At 39.1% G+C, this 26,025-nt stretch overlaps 1 protein-coding gene and 2 long non-coding RNA genes across 8 annotated transcripts in view; 2 read left to right on the top strand and 1 right to left on the bottom strand.

Annotated features, from left to right (window-relative positions):
* The window catches only part of LOC124126773, a 72,271-nt gene that overhangs the window by 36,865 nt on the left and 9,381 nt on the right, over nt 1-26,025 (bottom strand). For 5 of the 6 annotated variants that reach the window (XM_048383723.1, XM_048383725.1, XM_048383727.1 and 2 more), the window contains exons 3-6: nt 5,140-5,231; nt 4,658-4,775; nt 3,489-3,514; nt 2,742-2,882 (exon numbers count right to left, since the gene is read on the bottom strand). In XM_048383723.1, the coding sequence (XP_048239680.1) occupies nt 2,742-2,882; nt 3,489-3,514; nt 4,658-4,775; nt 5,140-5,231 (377 nt within the window). Of the gene's footprint in view, nt 1-2,741; nt 2,883-3,488; nt 3,515-4,657; nt 4,776-5,139; nt 5,232-8,754; nt 9,238-26,025 lie in introns of those variants that run through there. The other variant, XM_048383726.1, reaches the window with a different exon arrangement.
* The window catches only part of LOC124152926, a 41,640-nt gene continuing 25,402 nt past the window's right edge, over nt 9,788-26,025 (top strand). The window contains exon 1 of the long non-coding RNA XR_007218292.1: nt 9,788-9,950. This is a non-coding gene — a long non-coding RNA (uncharacterized LOC124152926). The remainder of the gene's footprint in view (nt 9,951-26,025) is intronic.
* LOC125372957 lies at nt 19,563-25,249 on the top strand. Its single transcript, XR_007218293.1, has 3 exons — nt 19,563-19,675; nt 21,181-21,326; nt 24,960-25,249. It is a non-coding gene; the product is annotated as an uncharacterized LOC125372957 (long non-coding RNA).

Here is a 26,025-nt window from a genome sequence, read left to right as displayed (position 1 = left end):
TGGTGAAAAATGTGCAGGATTGTAGAAAGATGGGAGAATAAAAGCCCGGTGTTAACGCTTGGGCGTGTACAATGTCTATGGTTCTCTTTCCCAGCAAAATGTCTACCAGGTATGTTGGATCCCAGCAGCTGATATTGCTCACCTGGGTAGAGCCAGGATGGTGGAGGCATGGTCAACGGTGGGTCTACCTCTATGTCCAGGTGGTAGCTGTAGTGTAGAACATTTAGTATGAAAGCAGCCACAACACCAATCCTGTTCTGCAAAAAAAAAACCAGCCTCCCACCTACAGGGATGTCGACAATTGGGGGTGGGAGATCCTAGTCGTGATTGTCCCAGGGATCATTGCTTTCCCCTCTTATCCCCGCTCCTGTCCTGGGAATTACCACAGTGAGACTGATAAGGAGCCCTGTGTTCTGCCTCTTTGAACTTTGACCCTGATCTTTGAGGAGGAGCGTCTCGGATGAAAGTTCCCTGACCTGCTAGCTCGCTGTGAGAAACATACGCCACGCTTTAAGTGCAGTCTTGTCATGAGCACAGAATTTGGCCAAGCTGGCGGATAGCTGTAATCTCCGCCAAGGCTGCCCTGAAGTGATTTCTCATGTGGTCTATCTGCCGTTGTTGAAAGTCAACCACTGTCTGAAGGTGGTCTAGACGATTAGCATTAGTCTTAGTTAAGTGTTGCTCCATGGCCAGGGATGAAGATGCAAAAGCTGATAAGGGTTTGAGTGATCATCGGACCTCGGTGTCAATGAAGGTGAACCTAACATCTTTGATCTTAAGCATAGTCGGTGTGGATGAGCCGACACCAACACCAATATATATACCAAAGTTTAAATCGGAAAAACAGAGTTTATTGTGTTAAAATAACAAGCATGAATGCTCTTGTAAGGCCACTAGCGGCTAAAGGTATTGATAATATATACAATAAAATGCCTAGCCGGCAATTGAAAATAGTCACGACTGCCTCACGTTTTATGAAAAGAGACACGTATAGAAGATTCAAAATGGTGGGAAAACAACAAGCCATGTCAATGAAAAAGACAAGAGTGTTCCACATGGAATAAATACATATTATTACACAAAAACGGGCATAATGATAAGATAAATGTATACTCCACGTGGAAGCAAAGTGCAAACCACAAATTAAAGCGAAAAATGAAAGGAAGACACAACATGTCTGTCTGACAAGCAGGAATGTGAAGATATGTGACTTCACTTCTGTTCATCATGTGGCAGCTGTGCGAGGTTGGTCTTCAGACAGAAGCCTTTTTGAGAACAACTTTTCTTCTTCAGCCTAGAACCATCGCACAGCTCTGTTTCTGTCATAAGGTACACAGTAGATGCATTAAGGAGTAATGCAGAATAAGTAAGAAATGGATAGCATATTAACAAGTAGCATTTAGACATCTCTACAGAACGCAGTACAATTTACACTTGCACTCATGTCATGACAAAAGTACTTGATCATAAACATTTTACTTCAATCAATTTTACTGAAGAATGTCTAATAAATAGACTTAGTACTACAGTTGTCTTGTATTGTTGAATGAGAATGAGTATAGCAGGATACTGCATGGGTTGTAAAGGAACCACCGGTACCTGGTCAACTGCAAATATTCAAGGTAGACACAATTTTATGGATAACAACTTCTTTAATACTGTGAAAAGTGACGTTTCTATACAAAGGATCTATACCGAAATGTCACTTTCACAGTATTAAAGAAGTTGTTATCCATAAAATTGTGTCCACCTTGTCATCCGTCAACTTCTAAGTAATGCCTATCAAACAATGCAAATATTAAATTCCGCTGTTTATGTATCATACCTATTTTCTGGAGAAGCGGGTGTGATTCAGATTAATAATTGGGACAAATCTCTAATTTACTGCTATATTAAGAGCATGAGCATCAGAATTTTGTAAAACATTCATTAACACCTGTGATGACACACAGCACTTCATGAGGGACACATTATTAAGGGGCAGAACATTAATGGTGTGTATATTAATTGCAACTGACTGATTCCTAGATACAAGGTTGATTTGCGCATGGTATATTTTCTACTTATATTATCAGAAATTAATCAGAAATGAAAATTTGATATGTAAATAACATCAAACAATGTGTTCTTTAATTATCAATAGAAGCATGTAAAATAATTACAGATCAGTGATAAAGGCCTGTCAAAGGAAGTCAGCGCTGCAGATGTACCAATCTCTCAGACATTGTTACATTGAAGTCCAGGCAAATGGTAATCCAAACACAGAGGCTGATAAATAAGGAGAGTTTCCAGTTTTCCTTGATATTACCCCAGACAGAACGCCTCCACCCTTGTTTCAGGACATAGAAAAGGACGCGACAACAGACAGTTTTTCATGGGAGGTTTTCATGTTACCTTCAAACGTTTCAGTTTATGGTTTAGTTGCAGGCACTACAATCACTACAAACATGTTTAGGATATTCAGTAGTAAACAATTAACTGATGATGCAACAGTGAACAATGTTTGCTTTGCTCTGTCTCTTCATCTCACAAATTACTGCAGCGCACACTGAACCAGGAGCCAATGGGGAAGCAACACTTCCAAAGATCAGTTATTGGCTTTGAGCCAAAAAGATCGCCCACTAAATAAAGAGAAAAATTCTGGACACATTAATATAATACGTGTCATTTCTCAAAACCTAATTAGGTTTTGAGAAATGACATGTATTATATTAATATATATATATAAGATGCATGGTTACCTCTCTTCCATTTCAATCTTCTTGCCACCCATGACAAGGTCAAGCTGGGCTCGGTGAGGCAGCACCTCTCGTCGCCGCTTCACTCCACGCAGCTTCTCCATGTAGAGCAACTCCGCCAATAGACGATCTCGCTGGCTCATCCTGCACAGTCACACACACAGTCACACACACAGTACAGTGCTGGAACTGGGAGTTGTGTTGTATTGGCCCACTTGCACAAAGCGAACTTAGCACTACGATGTTCGTAACACCTATACTCTAACATAGACTTAAGATTGTCGTAGCACTAAGATTTGTGCAAATGGGGCCCCGGCGATCAGTTATTACCAGTCTAATGAATGAAGCAAGAGACCTTGCACTGTCATTCTGCTGGTGTTGCTAACCTGCACGGTCATGATCGTAATTACATTTGGTTGACAAATGCATGGAATACTGACAAGAATTCCCCTCAAGATGGGGTTATCACAATAGGTCACTCAACAAACATTTACAAAATATTATATGTCAATTACTGTTTTGACTTTTAAAATTTATATTTTTCTATCTGTTAGGTTTATTCCCAGACTGTAATGAGGCCAATTTCCACAACATCAAAGTCATGAAAATCAAAACAACATATTCCTAAATAGTTTTGTTAAATCATTTCATCAGCACAAATGTTATCAAATAGAAAGATTTGTTACATTGATCCTAAAGGTCAAATTGTGAATATTATAATTCTTCACCAAACCATGAATATTGACATACCCATCCAGAGGTCGAAACGAGGCCCACTGAAAGAAGAAACAGTGAGTCAGGAAACATGTACCTGATGGAGATGCAAGCTGACACTGACCGCTCACTATTCATTTTACATATAATAAATCAATACATAAAGAGCATGTGCATATCAGAACAACTGCTGCCTCTAAAATGACTCCATCTATTTCATGAGTGCATCTACAAAACAAGCATGTTCTCTTCAGGGACTTACCTAAATCTGAAGCGAATGTAAAATTTCACAAACCGTAATTTCCCAGTTCATGCTAATATAGTAGTAATTAATGTTATGATTTTGTAGAGGTGAGGATTCAATGCTTAATTTTTTTAATTTTACATGACATTTAATATTTAATACTTATCCTGTCTCACACTATGCATTATGTCTCTTTTTCGAACAGAACGTGGCAACACTGCAAAGACAACCATTTGCAAAACTTCAACCAACTCGCACATGACCTGGCCCCAAGCCTTCATTTTTGTGTTCTGAAGCTGGAGTACAGTCTAGACGAGTCTATCCTGAGTGTGGTAAGCCAGGCAGGCAATATATCCTCTGAGACAGGATAGGTATGAAAATAAATTTAATGTAAAAATGAACACCTTTTTACATATCCTGTCTCACGCTATTGCAGGGAGGTCCATTATTCCCCAAGCAGCTGACTGCAGGCACTTTGACCCCTCGTGTGAGGTAAAACAACAAACCAAACAACCAACGTATTCAGTACATCAATATCTTTAATAACTATGTACCACCCTGATGTATTATGTTCCTAACAATCAAATCCAGGCTCATTATCGAGGTCAGATTGTTTTTAAACTGTTCAAGGAAGTGCAAAACTTGCTTGTTTCTTTCCGAGAACTAGAATGATTAGACCGATAACATTCAAATTCAACATGTTATTCACCAAAACTGCATTTCAAATCCTCCAGATTCAATACCGTTTGAATATATGACACTTATTAGGATAGCAACTTCTTGTATTCTTTCTCACAACATTTCAGAGCTACTTCCCCTTCAAGTGAATGCAGCATTAACCTGATGAAGGAGCAAGTAGAAGCTCTGAAACAAATTGAGAATATACAAATGACTGACTTGTGGCATTATGACAATCCACTCAACATATTCCGCTGTCTAAGCAGCAACACTTGCAGCCCACCTGGTATCTATCTGTGTGTAGAATGACCCCGCGTCGCCCGGTGACGTTATACTCCATTCCTCCAAATGTGTCCAAATGACGCTTCGGAACAGCTATTTTCTTCAACACCGTGGATGACCTTGAAGCAAGAAGGTAATGGCAGCCCCACAGATATACAAGTAGGTGAGAGATGGATATTAGCAATAAACTGCCATGTCAGGGAACTTTGTGAGAGGTATGATGAGCATATGCTCAGACTCCCATATCAATAGAGCATTGACTTCTGTACATGTTCAAACCAATCATCCTATACCATGATGAAACCCTGTCCAATCAGGCATTATTATGAGTTGAAATGATGACCATGGACAAAATCCTAAAATCAAAGGTCAAAGCAAATGGCCAAATCTTAATAAAACATTTATGTTAAGAAAAGTACACATAAGCTCTTAGGAACATACATAAAGTTGTGAGGTTAGAAGGAAACACATCTAAGAACTTACATGAAGCTCTGAGGTAAAAAGGGAACAGCTTCAGGATTCACATCCAAGTCTATGTCATCCTGGGCCTTGCTTCGTGTGTCCAGGGGCTGAATCTGGAGGAGAAGGGACACTGCATGAGGGATACAGACAGTTGAATGGGGGACACTGCATGAGGGATACAGACAGTTGAATGGAGGACACTGCGTGAGGGATACAGACAGTTGAATGGGGGACACTGCATGAGGGATACAGACAGTTGAATGGGGGACACTGCATGAGGGATACAGACAGTTGAATGGGGGACACTGCATGAGGGATACAGACAGTTGAATGGGGGACACTGCGTGAGGGATACAGACAGTTGAATGGGGGACACTGCGTGAGGGATACAGACAGTTGAATGGGGGACATGAACGGTGAGGGATACAGACAGTTGAATGGGGGACACTGCGTGAGGGATACAGACAGTTGAATGGGGGACATGAACAGTGAGGGATACAGACAGTTGAATGGGGGACACTGCGTGAGGGATACAGACAGTTGAATGGGGGACATGAACGGTGAGGGATACAGTCAGTCGAACGGGGGACATGAACAGTGAGGGATACAGACAGTTGAATGGGGAACATGAACAGTGAGGGATACAGACAGTTGAATGGGGGACATGAACGGTGAGGGATACAGACAGTTGAACGGGGGACATGAACAGTGAGGGATACAGACAGTTGAATGGGGGACATGAACAGTGAGGGATACAGACAGTTGAACAGGGGACATGAACGGTGAGGGATACAGACAGTTGAATGGGGGACATGAACAGTGAGGGATACAGACAGTTGAATGGGGGACATGAACGGTGAGGGATACAGACAGTTGAATGGGGGACATGAACGGTGAGGGATACAGACAGTTGAATGGGGGACATGAACAGTGAGGGATACAGACAGTTGAATGGGGAACATGAACGGTGAGGGATACAGACAGTTGAATGGGGGACATGAACGGTGAGGGATACAGGCAGTTGAATGGGGAACATGAACGGTGAGGGATACAGACAGTTGAATGGGGGACATGAACGGTGAGGGATACAGACAGTTGAGTAGGGAACATGAACAGTGAGGGATACAGACAGTTGAGTAGGGAACATGAACAGTGAGGGATACAGACAGTTGAATGGGGAACATGAACAGTGAGGGATACAGACAGTTGAATGGGGGACATGAACGGTGAGGGATACAGACAGTTGAATTGGGGACATGAACAGTGAGGGATACAGACAGTTGAATGGGGAACATGAACGGTGAGGGATACAGACAGTTGAATGGGGGACATGAACAGTGAGGGATACAGACAGTTGAATGGGGAACATGAACGGTGAGGGATACAGACAGCTGAATGGGGGACATGAACAGTGAGGGATACAGACAGTTGAATGGGGAACATAAACGGTGAGGGATACAGACAGTTGAATGGGAGACATGAACGGTGAGGGATACAGGCAGTTGAATGGGGAACATGAACGGTGAGGGATACAGACAGTTGAATGGGGAACATGAACGGTGAGGGATACAGACAGTTGAATGGGGAACATGAACGCTGAGGGATACAGACAGTTGATTGGGGAACATGAACGGTGAGGGATACAGACAGTTGAATGGGGAACATGAACAGTGAGGGATACAGACAGTTGAGTAGGGAACATGAACAGTGAGGGATACAGACAGTTGAATGGGGAACATGAACGGTGAGGGATACAGACAGTTTAATGGGGAACATGAACGGTGAGGGATACAGACAGTTGAATGGGGGACATGAACAGTGAGGGATACAGACAGTTGAATGGGGGACATGAACAGTGAGGGATACAGACAGTTGAGTAGGGAACATGAACAGTGAGGGATACAGGCAGTTGAATGGGGAACATGAATGGTGAGGGATACAGACAGTTGAATGGGGGACATGAACGGTGAGGGATACAGACAGTTGAGTAGGGAACATGAACAGTGAGGGATACAGACAGTTGAATGGGGAACATGAACAGTGAGGGATACAGACAGTTGAATGGGGAACATGAACAGTGAGGGATACAGACAGTTGAATGGGGGACATGAACGGTGAGGGATACAGACAGTTGAATGGGGGACATGAACGTTGAGGGATACAGACAGTTGAGTAGGGGACATGAACAGTGAGGGATACAGACAGTTGAATGGGGGACATGAACGGTGAGGGATACAGACAGTTGAATGGGGAACATGAACAGTGAGGGATACAGACAGTTGAATGGGGGACATGAACGGTGAGGGATACAGACAGTTGAACGGGGGACATGAACGGTGAGGGATACAGACAGTTGAACGGGGGACATGAACAGTGACGGATACAGACAGTTGAATGGGGGACATGAACGTTGAGGGATACAGACAGTTGAGTAGGGGACATGAACAGTGAGGGATACAGGCAGTTGAACAGGGGACATGAACAGTGAGGGATACAGACAGTTGAATGGGGGACATGAAAGGTGAGGGATACAGACAGTTGAACAGGGGACTTGAACAGTGAGGGATACAGACAGTTGAACGGGGGACATGAACGGTGAGGGATACAGACAGTTGAATGGGGGACATGAACATCTATCATGAACATGCAGTCCATTCCAAAAATGTCACTCACAAAAGATTTGGCAAACCATCCAAGCAGTATTTATAGACATTGCAGCAATATTTCTGGTCTACTGCAAACCGATCCCATGTACTAAGGCTACATCATCAACAATATAGTGCCTTACTTACAAAACACTTGCTAAGGGTGAACCTTATTACTTTGACCATACTACGTTTCTGGGAAAACTGGACACAAAACAGAAATGAAATAATTATTGGGGTTTGATTGAATATAGTCATATAATCAGACTCCTATTCCTGAGCAAACATCGCCATGGTCCATGTACTAGAACAAGCTCAGGCCAACTTCTCATGGTCTACACCGGTATGAATAACCCCACTGAAAATCTCCTTATGAGAGGGTTGTAAATATACCTGTAGCCTCTATAGAATTAAAACCATTTCAAAGTGAGTACAGAGATAAAAACTGTCAGAAAATGTTTTCAAAATGGATAAATGAATGAACAGTTAAAGATAAGATCATCTTCATGCACATTTCAATACACTTTCATATTCATCCTGAATGAAATATACTAGGAATGTCTTGTTACGTTGTGGTCTTCATATACCCTTCATATCTGTTGATGTCAATGAAACCAACAGCTATGTTCTGGCCCTCCAACATGGTGTTTGTGACACTCTAGCCCTTAGCCACCAAGAACAGGTTCTGTTTAAATGCCTCACAGATGACTCCATAAGAACATACTACTAGAAAAAAACCTACAGTCATACTGAATTATTTGACTGGTGTCAATACCATCTTTTACATGTTATTATGAAAGCCATATCACTGTAAGTATAAAAAATATCACTATTAGCATGATATACACATAATAAAATGCGACCAACAAAAAAACTGGCCAGACTCAATGGAGAAATCCTTTGCTCCACCACTCTTGTAACTACGTCAACAAACAGGTCTTAACAAGAAGGCAATCTATACCAAAATATTACAAATATAATATTAAAATACCTCTGGAGTTTTAAGTTTTGTTCCCTCCAACACAAACTGTGTTATGGCTGGCATAGCAACCGTATGGGGACGTCTTGGAGTGTCAGCATCGATATTTTGGAAACTATAACGTATCCGGACGAGCTCGATTGACGATTTGCTTCGTCCTTTCTTACGGAGCGTTGGCATTAAACAAAGCATGTTGTCAGTCAAGATGCTCCGGTTGATAGGGCAGACGTGATTGTCAATAGATATTCCGAAATGTGATCCCACTGCGGTCCTATTTGAGCAGTGGGCTGTGACTTGGATTACACTCCTCCCTGCCGTTACAAGAATGCACACCTTGGGGACACTTAACACTTTATGTCCCATCAACACAGACCTGTTACTACACTATGCTATACAATCGAGATAATCTAAATGCTCTTTGAAATAAATCACAACACATGGGGTAAATCTTTCATTTGTAAATTTGAGATGAAATTAGGCCTATTATTTCAACAGATTATTTACACCACTGCATTCTGACAGTACATATTTCCTGCTGGGTTACACTGTAAACAAATCACATCTCCATGTTCTTGGCTGTAAGCATGATCAATGATACATTTATTCAAATTTATTTGAAATACAGTTGAAAGATATCACGTCACAGTATAAATGTGGGCTGATAAGGCTTGGTGGGTTAAAGCAGTTTGCCGTACGTTGTCAAATGACAGAATCAGTGTTGTACAGTGATTTGAATGACTTGTCACACATCGAACAGATAAGTATTAAAACACTGGGTGGTAGCGGTAAGTATTTACATGATAAATTTACTGAGGCAGGTGCATAATACCTTAGGTCAGCTCACTGTTCTCCCCAACAAAAGGATTGTTTGAGTATTCTTTGCAAGCAGTGGGCTGGTAACGTGATCATTATCTTATCAAGATTCAATAACTCAGTAGCTGGACTGCAGTTAATAATGTTACTAATCTGGAATGAATCCAGCTGTCAGCTTAGATCTTGTTACCGATATTGTGCACAGAATAACTTTGCTAGACATTCATGACAGATGGTGCCTATATCACTGTGAGTGAGTGTGTGTGTTGGGGGAAGGGGAGGAGGACACTTGGATTGGCTTCACACATTACACCCATGTGGGGATCCAACCCAGATTTATTGCTTAACAAGCAATCACTTTAACTAGGCTACCCCACAGCCTGCTTACATCACAGGTGAGACATATGACTGATATTGTTTAAGAATATCCATTCTTAAAGAGTTGCAAATATAGTTGTATACATTCTCATATATATTTGACCCGTGAAGATTCCGGGGTAGAATAGGTCTTCAGCAACCCATGCTTGCCGTAAAAGGTGAGTATGCTTGTCGTAAAAGGCCATTAACGGTATCGGGTAGTCACGCTCACTGACTTAGTTGATGCATGTCATCGATCCCAATTGCTTGGATTGATGCTCATGACATTAATCACTGGATTTTCCGGTCCAGAATCGATTAGTTACAGACCGCTGTCATATAGCTGGAATATTGCTGAGTGCGGCGTTAAACAACAAACCAACTAACCAACTCATATATATTTACAGGGCACAATATTCTGTTTGTTTACTTGATTCACTCCCAGAAGAGTACCTGTAACATGTATCTGTCACTGTCTGTATAACAAGTGACTATTCCGACCTGTCCGAGGTGACAAGTGTGGATGATTGGAGCAGGTCTGTCTGTCTGTGTGACTGTTCAAGACGTATTGCCAAACACATCATGTATCTTGAGAGTGAGCTTGTACCAATGTCAAACTGGCGGAGTTCATGATCACCATGGATGCTGATCTATGAAAGCTTACAATGTCCTACTGGGCTTTTTGGGAGTACATTTTGTGAATAGAATAATGTCTTTCTTCAGCTAAATGCCAAATAACCTAATTAATTATTTAAGAGATATTTGGGAGTGCGACTTGACTCTACAGTATGTGTTGTTATTGTACTGCTTATCATCAAAATTGTGCTTGATCTTCACTGTCAGGTTTTCGCAAACAGGAGCGTTGTACGACCACGGCAAGTGGAACAGGCATTTTTTCATGACACCTTGTTACCTTGCTTAAATGCAGACATTTGTGAGTCTAAATATTTTGGTCCAACAATCAGTCTAATAGATCATTTCACTACAAGATAGGAAAACTGGCTTCCATTCCACTCACACACAATACACTAAAAGTCATGACTAGTAGCTGACCAGCAATGGTGGTCAAATGACTGTTGAGATCACCATCAAAGGCAAGCCTGGAATATGGCCTCAATGCTATTATCAACATGATAGTGATGAGAGGTAGAGGAGCAATTAATGCCTACATGCTAGGAGCCCTAGTCAATCAACTGTCAATTGACTGATATCAAGCAGGGAACACACCACAAAATGTCAATAACACTGAAGAGTTCCTTCCCTTTGCTTATGCCGAATGAATATTTGGACTTAATGTATGCATATAAACATGGGTATCATTATGATAAAGCCAGTCTTTCCAAACATCAAGGTTGTATATTACCTCGTCTTTATGATGCTACAACTAAAGCATATAATGGACAAGCCTTAATTGGCTGTATACGTGTTACAGTCAATGTTTAAAATCAGTCAATGAGTAAAATGACTGAAATTTTCACTTTGGCAATTTACAAAATATTAAGAAGTTCAAAAGGGCTTAAAAACTTCACAATAGACTAAATATGCAATGATTAGAAGCCAAAATGTTTTTAAAAATATACACTGACCTTTGTTTTCTTTTAATTTTATCATTTTACGACACTGGGTAATGAAATAGAGCATAAACATGTTTGGAAATTGTTATCATAATATAACAAATGGAAAATGAATTGTAAAATGACCGAAATATGTTGACTTTTTGTAAATTGCCTAAGTGAAACTTTCTGTCATTTTACACATTGCCTAACATATATAGATAGTACTAGGCTTTGACACACTGTCTGCAGAGCTGCTATAACCTGCAGGAACAAAGTGACCACTAGTACATGTTAATGTGAGTGGAGTCAAGACATACTTCGGGAGGACCATTTCATTGGGTTTGAGATTTCAGTTTTCTTTCAAAACAACATTTTCTGACATTTCTCATGTGTTGTTTTTTTTTAAACCTGGACTATATTAATTGTCAAGTATTTCAGGTTGCATGAACAGAAATTTTGTAAATATTTTTGAATATGTAATAAATTTGTTATGATGCTATCCAAACTTATTTCAAGTGCAAGTCTTCAAAGCTGCGTCCTTCATAGTTGCTTCTATCTGACCTATATTGAAACAAGCATCTGTTTAACATCTTAAAGGTTTGTGGCTTTGCGCAAAAAACAGTTGAAGTTCTTGAAAGTTTGACAATTGGGACATAGGATGAAATCATTAAGTATTAATTAAGTGTTGTAGATTTAAGAATTAAACTTAAGATTATCATTTAATAAACACCTGCAAAAAATATTTTTGCTACACAGAAATAACATGGACATCAACGGTGATTATGCTAACCAACAAATACTTTTGTCTCATACTGTATGTTGGCAAGAAATGTTACTGCCATTATTTAAGTCTTTTTAACTTTCCATTCTGTTTTTATTTGTTTAGTTATTTCAAAAATAGAATTTAAAGAAGTCATATTTCTTTCAAACATTGGCATGGACGAATCAAGTCTCTCAAAAGTGGTGTTCTCGATCGTGCAAACATTTTGACACTTTCTTAAAGTTCACATGCACACTTCTAGAACTCATAAATTAGAATATTGGATTATTAGTTTTGTTAAAATGCTGTAATATATCTTTTAATTAATGTCCAAGCATTTCTGGATGCATGGCAACATACTTAATTAGTCTATTGGTTAATTGCTATAGACTGATGTTCCTGCAAAATAGCTGCACACAGTGCTGATATAATGTATTGGCCTGTACCCCAGGACTTTACCTTGACCTACAAAAGTAGGGGTACCAGGGACCCCAATAATTAATGTTAGGGTCCTTGCAGGCAACATGGGGGTCCTGTGAAGCAGGGGTCCGGAAAATTTAAAATCCCAATCGGACATTTGCATTTAGGCCACGCCCCCTGCAAATAGCGTATTTTAGTACGACTTTTTACACACACATTACAAGTTGTTACGTATTCATAATATGATGAATTATGAATTGTTTCAATTTAAATTGTTTAATTCACCAGACAATTAATAACAAATAATATCCTTTTAGATATATATGGAAAACATACGTTTGTTTCTGTTATAATAACGATCTGTTAACGTAGTGAACGGTCTAATTAATATTCATGAGTCTGCTCAAGTGTACGCGTTGTAACATTTGGATCGAGACTATTATCCCATATTTGGTTATCACGTGACCTCACGGGAAAAGGGTTTTTTTAAACTAAAGATTATTTAAAAACAAGACAGATAATATAATCACAAATACTAAAATATCGTTGATAGCAATAGTTATTTGAATACTTTTTTCATCTGTTCTTAATTATTGACCATAAAAAATTTGATATCGATCGTCACAGAAAGCAAAATGGCGGTCAATCAAGATTCAATATACGACTAGCTACTGAAAACAATAAAATCTGCAAATCCTCATTGTATGTCAACCAAGTGAAAGTCGTTAGCCACCACTTACAAAATGATCATTCAGACTTTGAGGGTTTGGCAGATCCCCTCGACTGATTTGCATCGGTCGACTGGCTGTCGTCACACTTTCGCTTCTTGTCTGAGGTTACGTATCGTAGCATTGTGAGGATAATGAGGTACATCGATGATGCAAGGTATTTATGTACAGTTGTAAACACATTTTACTCAAATTAACAAGATGTTCTCAGTAATTAATCCTCGATTAATCAGTGTCAACTCAGTTTATTGCGTATTACAGTGATTGACCGATTGGACTATCATGTAGGTACAATGTATTTACAGCAATCAAAACAAACAAAGCTTGTCAGTGTAGATAATCTTCATTGTGTTACAACTGCAGACAGAAACTGCTCAGTCCTAACTGTTGATCACGTCCAGTCAAAATTTAAGAATGTCCGGACAATACTTTTTTAAAATGTGCGGACAGAAAAATTTTAAATGTCCAGTAAGCAATATTTTAAACCGGACATTTGAGATTCCCAACGAGAAAAGATTAACTACAGCAACATTAAAAAAGCCAACAAAGGATACCAAATTATTTTCCCTAACCAAGAATCCTTCATGGCAGCCAATAAAATAACTCAAATATTCCACGTTACTGTAATAAAACAAAAACCAAACTGGCAGCAATACACACAAGGCGTAATTAGAGTCAATCCAAGAGAAACAACTGAAGATTTAGAACTTTACTCCCTTGAAGCAAACATAAACCAAGACCTAAACCCTCAACCTCAAATCACAAGTACCCGCAGAATCACCTCAACTAGAAATGGAAAAACGGTCCCAACCTCAATTGTTATCATCAACTTCAAAAAGACCGCTAGATTTCCCGAAGCCCCTAAACACATATCTTTCGGAGCCCACACTAACTTAGAAGTCAAACCCTATATAAAACAGGTCAAACAATGTTCCAACTGCCTCAAATATAATCACACAGCCTCCCAATGCACATTTAAAAAAACTAAATGTAAAAAATGCGCACAAACAGACTGCACAGGCACATGCACACCCTGGTGCATCTACTGCAAATCCACCAAACACACCTCACTTTCAAACCAATGCCCACACAGACAAACCCTCACCCAGCAGGCCAACAAACACATTAACATAGAAACGGCCAAAATCCAAACACGAAAATTTGCATCACCCGCATCAAAACCACTTCTCCCTACACTGCACCCAAACACCATCCCTCAAACAAACACCACACCCATAACCGCAAGCTCTGTCTGGGACGACGACATAGAAACCGCACCCACCTCACACACACATGCAGCCATACAACCACCCACCAACTCTCCCATACCTCACATAGCCACAACATCAACACCCGCATGCAAAACAAACCACAAAACGACCACCACAACGCAACCCTCACCCAAACACTCTACACCCCACAAGGCAACAACATTCAGCCACAAGCAAGCACAACAAAAAAACACAAACACTAAATCCACAGCTACGCCCACCCCGCAAGCCCAAACACAACCCTCCACACCGCAAGCCACCCCTATGGAAACCCAAACAGCTAAATCTAACTTAACTGATGAAGAAGAGTACTCAACAACAGAAGAAACAATCAAAGCTACTCCAACTAAAGCAAATGAAACTACCTTCAAAAACCTAAATAGTCTCACTTTACTCCTAGCTTACATGCATAGTCAAAACTCACCAAACACAAGCATGAAATCCTTCCACAAAGTAGCATTCAATCTAAACTTAACCAATCTCCCCTTCTTCCTCTTTAATCTCCACCTAAAAGAACTCACCAAGTAAAATAAAACTAAAAGCAAAATTACCAAACACCCGACCCCAACAATGGAAGGACTAAATATTTTTCAGTGGAACGCCAACGGACTCACCTCCAACGGCCATGAACTAAAAGCTAAATTTAAACGAGATAAAGGCCCACATATTGCTTGTATTCAGGAAACTAAAATTCTCCAAAAAATCCAAATTCACACTACCGAACTATAACTCAGTTAGAACAAATAGAGCTAAACCAAAAACAGGTAGAGCCGCAGGAGGACTGATTATATACGTCAGGGAAGATATAAACTACGAAGAAATAAATATAGACACGCCAAACCTAGAAGCTAACGGCATTCAAATCACATTAAATAACAAAAAGATAAACATCATTAATATATACCACTGGGTAGAACAAAAAGTCCAACCTGAGGATCTAAATAAGCTACTCCAAATAAGCCACAAATCCACTATATTCCTAGGAGACTTTAATGCTCACCATCCTACATGGAGTATAAATGATAAAATAGATAATCATGGCAAATTAATCTCCGAATGGATAGAAACAAACGACCTAGTACTCCTAAATAACAACCAACCCACGAGGTACGATAAGATTAACAAAAAAAATGGCGGCTATCGACCTAACTATATGCACCGCAGATCTAGCCCAAAGTACTCAATGGGAAGTACACAATGTCCCACTAGGTAGTGATCACTTCCCCATAAACATAACCATAGGAGATACAAATGTACCAATACAAACAGAAAATCAAGAACCAAAATTCCGTTATAACCAAGCTAACTCGGACCAATTTCAAGTGATCTGCAATCAGGCTAATTTAAACGAATTAGAAAATAATGATCCAGAAATCTACTGTAAAAACCTAACAGATTACATAATAAAAGCAGCCAAAACCTCCATCCCTTTTAAAACAACTAAAACAGGCAAACCTGCAGTACCATGGTGGAACGAGGATATAGAACAAACTAGACGTAAACGCAAATCGGCCTTCAATAAAGCCAAACGCGACTCTAAACATCTAAAAATAGCTCACGAACTAAACCACCAAGTTCAAAGTCTAGTCAAAATATCTAAAACCAGAAACTGGAAAAAATTCTGTGAAGAAATAAATAACCGTACAGACGCCAGAACGGTGTGGCACAAAATCCACGCCATTAGAGGCTTAAAACGTCATAAAAAAAACCTAACATTAATAATTCAACAAACCCCGCTGAAAAGGCAAATAACCTCGCCAACCACTTTTTGGCCGTAAGCAGCAACAACAACTTTAGCCAAAAATTTCAAGATAAACTTAAAACAGAAAACAAATACACCAAAGAACCAAATAATGACAACCTAGAAATAACCCACCCTTACACAATGGAGGAGCTACTCTACGTCATCCAAAACAGGAAAAAGGGCACAGCCCCAGGATTGGACCTAATTTCCTACCAAATAATTAAAAAAACAAACCCTAAACTACTCCAGGCACTACTTAAACTATACAATCTCATCTATCTAAACGGACAAGTACCTACTCCCTGGAAACAGGCCTTAGTCATACCAATCCCTAAACCTAATAAACCAGCTAATCAGGCTAACTCCTATAGGCCAATTTCCTTAACTTCAAACTTACGTAAAGTAATGGAATCTATGGCTAAAAACAGACTACAACATTACCTAACTCAAAATAACATCATAAACCCAGATCAAAGTGGTTTCACTCCTGGCCGCTCAACCTTAGATAACCTCGCCTGTTTAGAGCAGGACATTAAAACAGGACAACTCAGCAAACAATATACTACAGGCATCTTCTTAGACTTCTCCAAAGCTTTCGACATGGTATGGCACGACAGGCTAATACAAAAACTACAAAAATGGGACTCAAAGGTCAAATAATAAACTACATCAAGGACTTCCTAAACAATCGTAAAATAACCGTGGGTATAGAACAAACGCTATCGGACCAATGTCCCCTAGAAAATGGCACTCCCCAGGGCAGTATCCTCAGCCCCACACTCTTCAATATAATGATAAATGATCTATTCGAGGGCCTATCCCCTAAAATAAACACATCTAAATTCGCGGATGATGGAGCCCTCTGGATCCGCACAAAAAGCATTAAAATGGCCCCAAACCTACTTCAAAAATCTCTAAACAAAATACAGCAATGGGCTGACAAATGGGGCTTCTCCCTTAACTCGGAAAAAACTACAGGAATAGTATTTAAACACAAAAACATGAAACCCGCCTCCCCAAAACTCCAGCTAAACAACAAACCAATCCAATTCCTAAAACAAACCAAATGCTTAGGACTAATTTTCGATGAACATCTCTCCTGGGACCCTCACATAAATAATCTAATAACTAAATGTAGCAAAGATCTAAATACGCTAAGGTGCCTTACTGGCTCAAACTGGGGGGCCTCCAAAGACACCCTCCTCTCACTCTATATAACACTAATTAGATCTAAAATAGACTACGGATGTGCCATATACGAAACCCTAAACCAATCCCTAAGCAAAAAAATAGACTCAATCCAATATCTAGTCTGTCTTACAGACCCTGATACATTTATATCAACTACAGCCCATGCAAGTCTATAATGTTTGGCAAGTCTAGATTACTGCAGTATCTGAAAATGAAGAGAATCACTGGGCTCCCTTTTTATTAGATTTTTATTAAGATAACTGAACAACTGTTTTTTCTGTATGATATGTTCATTTCAGAGATAATATGTTAGTCTATCCAATATCAGGCTCTAAAACTAATAACACGCACTTAACATGGCACCTCCTACACTTCACTCCAGGCCTTAACAGGAGAAATGCCACTAAATCTACGTAGGGAACAATTAACCCTAAATTTCTGGGCCGCGTCTCAATCCAACCCCCTAATTCAAAACCTAATAAACAAAAATATAAGCCCCAAAAATCAAGCTCTAGCTCGAAAACACCCTCTACTTACTCCAATATCCCAAAGAATAACCAATTACTTAAATGAACACCAAATAAACAATCTTAAACAAAACTGTAAAAAATCAAATATCTTCACCCCAAAACTTAAAACACCCAAAATAGACATAACACTAGCTAGCACAATAAATAAACAAACCGACCCAAACATAGCAAAAACCACCACACTAGCAGACATACATGAAAATTGGCCAAATTGGTGTCACATTTACACAGACGGATCCTCAGATCCGATCTCCAAACACACAGGTTTCGGAGTCCACATCACACAACCGACTAAAGCCACACAATCCTACCGACTCCCAAACAATCAATCAATATTCACGGCCGAACTAATGGGCATGGCCTCAGCCCTTCATAATCAACAATCTAAAATACAACAAAAAATCTTAATACTTACCGACTCGCTCAGTGGACAAGCCCTCCAAAATAAAAACACCAAAAACCGCCCTGAACTAATAAATCAAATACTAAAAAGCTCAAACGATTTAACTAAGGCAGGCAAACAAATAGTATTCATTTGGATCCCCGCCCACGTAGGAATATACGGCAATGAAAACGCTGATAAAGCAGCTAAACTATCCCTTAAAATCCCAGAAATAAGCTTAAACCTACCCATCTCCAAATCAGAAATTAAAAGTGTCAACAAACAAAAATCACCAAAAAATGGCATAACCTATATCAAAACTCAAATAGCCAAATCAAAAAGGTTCTAAAAAAACCCCTAACCAAACCAAAAATTCTACATCCGTCCCAAAAAATCGACAGAGTAATTACTTAGCTCCAAACAGGACATACCAACCTAAATAACAACCTCAAAATAATAAGAAAACACGCAATAGGAATTGCCCACATTGCAAACAACAAGAAGCCCCAGAACACGCCCTCATACACTGCACCCACTACGTAACACACCGAACTACACTACAAACCACCCTAAATCTAAATAAGGCTCTTACTCTAGAAGCAATCCTAAACCCACAAAATAAAATTACACTACAAACCACCCTAAATCTAAATAAGGCTCTTACTCTAGAAGCAATCCTAAACCCACAAAATAAAATAGAAAAATTCAAAGCCTTAGGCGTATACTTAATCAAAACAGGACTAATAAATCGCATTTAAAACCCCAATAAAATATCAAAACCAAACCACATAATCAAACTAACAAACTTCCATACTCAGGTCCCTTAGTTCGCCCCCCAAACCCTCCTGGCATTTTTTCCAAATCTCAAAATTTCCAAAATTCTATATCAGCAACAACTAAAACACCTCTACTGGATTGCCAAACAACTTTTTCCCCTTTTCGGAAACACATTAAATGGCCTGGCCGGGCCCGTGTGCGAAATACGCTGCAGTCGGAAAGCGCACGTAAAATCTCCAATATAAGTAAGTAAGTAAGAGATTCCCAATCGGACATCTCCGGCGCATATGACGGTTTCCGGACCCCTGCTGTGAAGTAATGTAAAGTGTAGTGTACGTATAGGTGGACAGTGGTCATGATTGATGGATGAAATAACAGACGACCATACCTGCTCTTGATGCACTGTAAGTACACTGAATATTATTGTGCGTTCCTCGGGACACATTATATTGTTTTCTGCTTTCATTCTCAACATTTGTGAGTACTGGACGCTCATTGTGTGTCCTGTAAAACCCTTTGATTGTAGTGCAAACTGAGGAAATACCAACTGCTACACAGCAGTTCCTTCATCAGCCCCTGGGACAGGCTACAATGTCAGTGATGAGACAGGTGGCCACAATCCTCACCACACTAGGCCATCTAGTCCTGCACCATGACTGTGGAATATATTTATTTTATGAAAAAACAAAACAATCTAGAAACGTTTACAAAAGAAGTCTAGCCAGCTTTAGCTAGCTCTATGAAATCAGCATCGGGAAAATTATTTTTTTTATTTTTAGAGTCAAGAAGGGTATTGTGTAATATAAGATTTCATAGACTAAATGTTAGTCTATAGGCCATCAGACAAAGGTGTACTTCAAGCCCTGAAACCCATCACATCTACAGCAAGACGGCCCACATTGTTCTCATATTACCCACTCTTTTATAGGAAGGTTATCTACATAAACATGCCAAGAAGGATTTTTTCTGATAGCATGAGCTGATTCAGCATGGTTTGGTATAGGGATAAGTAGGGACCAGCAAGCCTGTAGATAAACAGTGGCCTTTCACATGTCACTGCTGACACTGTGCTCTGTCCATGTGCTATAAGCATCCGGTGACACAGCTATTCTTTTTTAAACAAAAGGGGTTGGCAAAAGTTTTATATTTATTTCACATTCCTGTAGAGTCAGTGATGACTTATCACTGTACTATGGTGTATGTGACTATTATGTATGGAGTAGCTCATGTCACAGCAGTACTCCACAGTCTCTTCACAGAGTTGAATTAAATGATTTCGTATGTAAATGAAATGTGTAATTACCAAAGTAAGTAAATGAAATGTTTAATTAGCAAAGTAGATACAAAATACTTTATTAGTAGCATCAAAAAAATATGGCGGATTGGTGTCCGGTATAATGCATGTGGTTTAATTAGCAAAGTAGATACAAAATACTTTATTAGTAGCATCAAACAAATATGGCGGATTGGTGTCCGGTATAATGCATGTGTATTATAAAACAAGCTAAACATTCAAGAATATAACACAGATCCAAATATCCACTGGGGCCACTTATTAGTATGTGTACTTCATGTATGTCAATAGTATGACTAAGACTTGTTGGGGTGTGTGAAGTAACCTTGATTTAACAACAATTATAGGATTTTAACACTCATTGTTTTGTTTTTCCCCATTGCCCCTTCCCCTTGTATCTGTGCTGTAATAAAGGTAAACATCAATTGATCTTTTCAGCCTCTAGTCTCAGAAATGAACTATTTTACAGAAAAAAACCAGTTGTTCAATTATAGTTATAAAATATAATAAAAAGGAGCCCAGAGACTTTCTTCATTTTCATACTGATACTGCAGTAATGTAGACTTGCCAAATATTTTAGACGTGCATGGGCTGTATTGGATTTATTTGATCCAGGTTCTGAATGACAGACTACTTTGCAGCCAAATAGTGCTGATCACACAGAGCAGCATCTGTCTGACCTACAGTCACTCATCTCACAACAACTGCCTGCACCTGCAGTAGTGTATTGCATACTGACTGTATGCCAGCAGCCAGTCCAGGTATCAGTCTATGTCACATTGATTCAGGGTCTATAATATGTAACCTCATCTTTGTAGTGCTATTTCAGTGCTATTTGGAGAAACTAAACTAAACAAACTAACCAATTTGTGTTTTGAAATCACTAATGGGCTGAGAATGCCAAATTTGAATAATATTCAGAATTCAAGGGAGTCTGTTGGTACCGTGAGCGCCAAATCAATGGATTAGCCATGAATGTGGTGAACCATGAATGCAAACCGTTTTATGATATAAACAAGTTACCGTATTCGACGTAATAAGCGCCCCGCTCTAATAAGCGCCCATGGCGATATTTGTTAATATATTGGCTAGTGAACAATCCCAATTAGCACCCCTTCCGATTGATCAATGTACACAAGACTTATTTATTCGTGTATAATACGCACTCGTGTGTTATATGCATCCTTAATTATGGGCAATTAAATTCTGGAAAAATATATCTGTCGTATATAAACATGTCAGGCTGTCAGCAACCACGAAATTTATCTTTCACCTGTTTTTTTTCCACCAAAATACCATTCTAATAAGAGCCCCCTATTTCTAATTTTGAGAGCGCCCTGGGCGCTTATTACGTCGAATACGGTATTCAGAATACATGTAGTACAAATACACAAAATGCATAAAACCGAAAAACAATTAATCTAAGCATATCACAACATTAAAGGGGCACTGACCTAAAGCCATTCCCCGGGACTGGTTGTTGCCTTTGTTATTGTTTTTTCCCTGTGAGCACCCGGATGATACGCAACGCAACTGAGCGTGACAAGAGACTGGGCTACCGTCTGCAAGGACAGCTAAATAAACTTGGAGGCAACATTTGTTTTCTGCATTTTTGAAGACTTGATTGGTTACCCGTGATCTATAAAGATTTCGGCAAAGGGCACATGTTAATTAATTTCTTCAGCCTAAACAAACAGACAAAAAGAACGCCGGAGCTTATCGTATGTCGTCATTTGGAAATACCCCTGATTGTTATAGTTTAATAATAAAAAAAAGTATCCATGCAGTGAAAACTTTTTCGGATTTCTGATTGCGTCGCTAATACGATTGCTCCTCCCTTGTTGTCATCCACGTTATCTGGGATAACCCTACACTTGTGTATTTGTCGTCATTCACTTGATGCTCAGTTAATGAACTTATTACAGGTATAATTAGTGGTAGCACCACTCAGAATACCTGACAAAGGTTCCCATTTGGCATTTATTGTGTCTGGGGTAATTATTCAATCTAAATCCAGGTTTGAAGTGAAGTGAAATGTGTGTTATGTAATATGCACGTGGCAGCGCAGCAAGAGATGAATGATCAGTTGATTTTACTTTTTTGTAAATCAACGGATCGTTCCTAGTCATCAAAGGATGATCAGAAAAAACATTGATTGTTTAATCACTGTTATCTTGCACAGTGGATATGTAAAAAAGTGAGTGTTTACATGTCTAGGTTTACTAAAACAAAGGGAATACACTCATATGATGGCATGAAGTGCCGATGTAAAAACAACATACTTTGTTCAAAGGGTTAACCGATAATATGTTGATTAATTGTTCATTGAGTGAGTGAGTTGGGTTCAACGCTGCTTTAAACAGTATTCACGGCGTGTCAGCTTAATGTGGGGGGAAAGCCCGAAGTGATGCAGGTCTCAGACGTTTACCACTTCCGTGAAACCCACTAGCACGAGTATGGTGCTGACAAACCTAGAAACATAATCGGGGCGAACCGGGATTCGAACCCACAATGATAGGTTTCTGGCGTGCCCAAGGGACGCAACTCTGCACAGCGAATCGCGGCGCCTTAGATGACTAGCCAACCTGTGCCCCCGATTGCTCATTGTCATCTAACTCAATTGATTTTTTTAGGAACCGTTGACATGAAAATAGTTGTCACGTGGGCTATCTCAGCCGACCTTTGAGACTCTACACTTATGTGAAACACATGAAACAATCAAAGTGATCAGCTGAGAAATGAACACGGGTTATAATATCCCGAAACAATAAATATATATATATATAAAATATTTGATTGTTACAGAGAAAAGTGACATCGAATAAGTTTCTTTGTACAGCTGCAGACGTGTGGGATATTGTTCGTTTGTGTGGATATTCACGGATACATTCCTCGAACAAGGAAGCTGCCTAAAATTATATACATAAAGTTGGTAGGTTGTAATTATGACATTTGCATTTCGTTTTCCTTCATTTGCTGTAGCACTGGACAGATTCATTCTTGTTCCTCTACGTCTTGGTTGGGAAATTCTTCGATGCGCGATAGATGTTATTTTCACAAGTATTTTCCTTTGTAAGGGTGTAAATATTTCAATTATTTTTACAGAAAAATCTGTCCATTTCTTTTACAGATTGACTTAAATTGAGTAAGACGATCAAAGGGCCTAAAAACATCACAATAGATTATTATGTGGGATTAGAAGCCAAACAATATAGAAATGTGCTTTTCATCATAACATTTTCAGTCACTTGGTGATGATATTAAACATAAAAATGTTTGGAATTCATTGGCATAATTATACAGATAGACATATTTTTCAGGCAATTTGTAAAAGTGAAAATTTTGCACATTTTGACTGTAAAAATAAAAACACGATAAAATAGCCAATGCTCAGGAGAAATATTTACTTTGTTTTGCAAGTCAAAATAGTGTAAACAAAAATCGCACAATTACCAAGCAAGTGACTTATCAAAACTTCGTCACCACTACCGATGCTACCAAAAGATACCTTCCTTTCCTTATTATTTACAAAACTGTATTTTATTTTGTTGATCAATGTGACCATACGCCCTTCTACTATCAAAAGTGACAAATGCGCTTACGAATTGCGCAGCACAGGTCGCGAACTAGTCTAGGTTTCTGCTATATCATCCAGGTACTCACGGCAAAAAACAATAACAAAGGCAACAACCAGTCCCGGGGAATTGCTTTAGATCAGTGCACCTTTAACAATTTACAGCTAATTAGTAGTGAATCTACACGCGATGCAGATGTGTTTACAGATGAAGCCCTTAAGAATATCAAAACTTCTGTGAACACCACATCAGAAACTTTTCAAGATCAAATCTTAAAAATATAGTAAATGATAAACTAAATGATATTAAGTTGCAATCCTGGATGGCTGCAAGAGATATATCCCCCAAAGGATCCATGTATGTAATTGCAACAAATAACTGTTTAAATTTTTAAAACTATTTAATTAATACAGATAGGAACATTTGGAGAATTTTACTTCAGCTCTGAGCATTAATAAATATTATTATATTAAATCTAACATGCTTAAAATGTATTTATGTTTTAACAGCTAAAAAAACATTGAGAAAACTATCGAAGTTGAGTAAAATAATAATGATCAGTTAAGACCTGGAAAGAATATTTCATAAGCATTTGTACAAATTTTCAGCAGTGTTTTGTACCTGATCCGATTTGCTCGAAAAATATGTTTTGACATTGTAATATTGTTTTCAGTTCTGTCAGAACAATTTCACCTGGACTCAACAATGATATCAAAAAATACATTTTTTGTGGTTAGGAGAATGTTTAAGGAAGGGTTAACATGGTTAACAAGGGTGAGGAAGGATTAACAAGGGTGAGGAATTGTTTTGCTTTGGCAGGGACGTGTGCAGCTGACCATGACCGTGAACAGAGTCTCGCTTGGTGAGGTGCAAAATGGAGGACAAGCTGTGCCAACTTACAAATGAAATTACAGTTGTCCCTCGCAATAATGCTCTTCACGATATTGCAGATTCACTTAAACCACGGGATAATCAATGATTCCCATAAATTTCAGTATTTTCCCCACAGACACACATCTTCACGCCATCGGAAATAGCATATCAACAAATCTGTACTGAATTATGAGTGAGTGAGTGAGTGAGTATGTTTTACGCCGCTTTTAGCAATATTCCAGCGATATCACGGCGGGGACACCAGAAATGGGCTTCACACATTGTACCCATGTCAGGAGTCGAACCCGGGTCTTCGGCGGTACTGAATTATGAAAGTTAATCCTGTTGTTACCATGTACACTATCTGGTAACAAAAAGTGTTCACTGTATATCTGGACTTGCATTTGTAATATATTTAATAAATTTGTGTTCTAATTTTCATTCAGAATTGTTTATATTAATTTCGGTAAAATTGTGAGTGAACTATTCGGCAGATTGCACCAATTCACTGTTATTTACAGCAACCATGATTATCATGTAAATTTAAAAAAACAAAAAGCTCAGACTCCAAAATGTAAAAACTACAAATCTTGCCTCTTGATAACTGGCAGTCCACACTGCAGCAACAGTTATGGCTGAACACCATTGGTATATTTGACAGTAACAAGATTGGTCCTTGAGCAGACTGGGACCACACTTACCTGTTTTTGGAAGGTTGGCTTCAGAGAGCTGTGTAGAATCATGCCAGATCCAGGGGCAATACATATCCTTGTAGCAGACCACAATACTAGAAGTAGCAGTGAGGCAGCTGCCAGTAATCGTAATATTCACTTCACATGTTTAAGAAGCCATAAACAAATTGGCCAGGTCAGCACTTGAGTGAAAGCCTATTCAGATCCATGCCTGCATGAAAGTACCTACAAAGCCAACAAGCTAGACTAATGCCTAGTTTCTGGAAATAAGTCATTTTGATAGAAACAAATAACTCCATTTAAATTAATGAGGAGCCCCA

This window comes from Haliotis rufescens, unplaced genomic scaffold (genome assembly GCF_023055435.1).
Source record: "Haliotis rufescens isolate VD_foot unplaced genomic scaffold, xgHalRufe1.0.p SCAF_5, whole genome shotgun sequence".
Lineage (NCBI taxonomy): Eukaryota > Metazoa > Mollusca > Gastropoda > Lepetellida > Haliotidae > Haliotis > Haliotis rufescens.
Note: the sequence above shows the minus strand (reverse complement) of the source record. Positions and strands in the feature narration are given on the sequence as shown.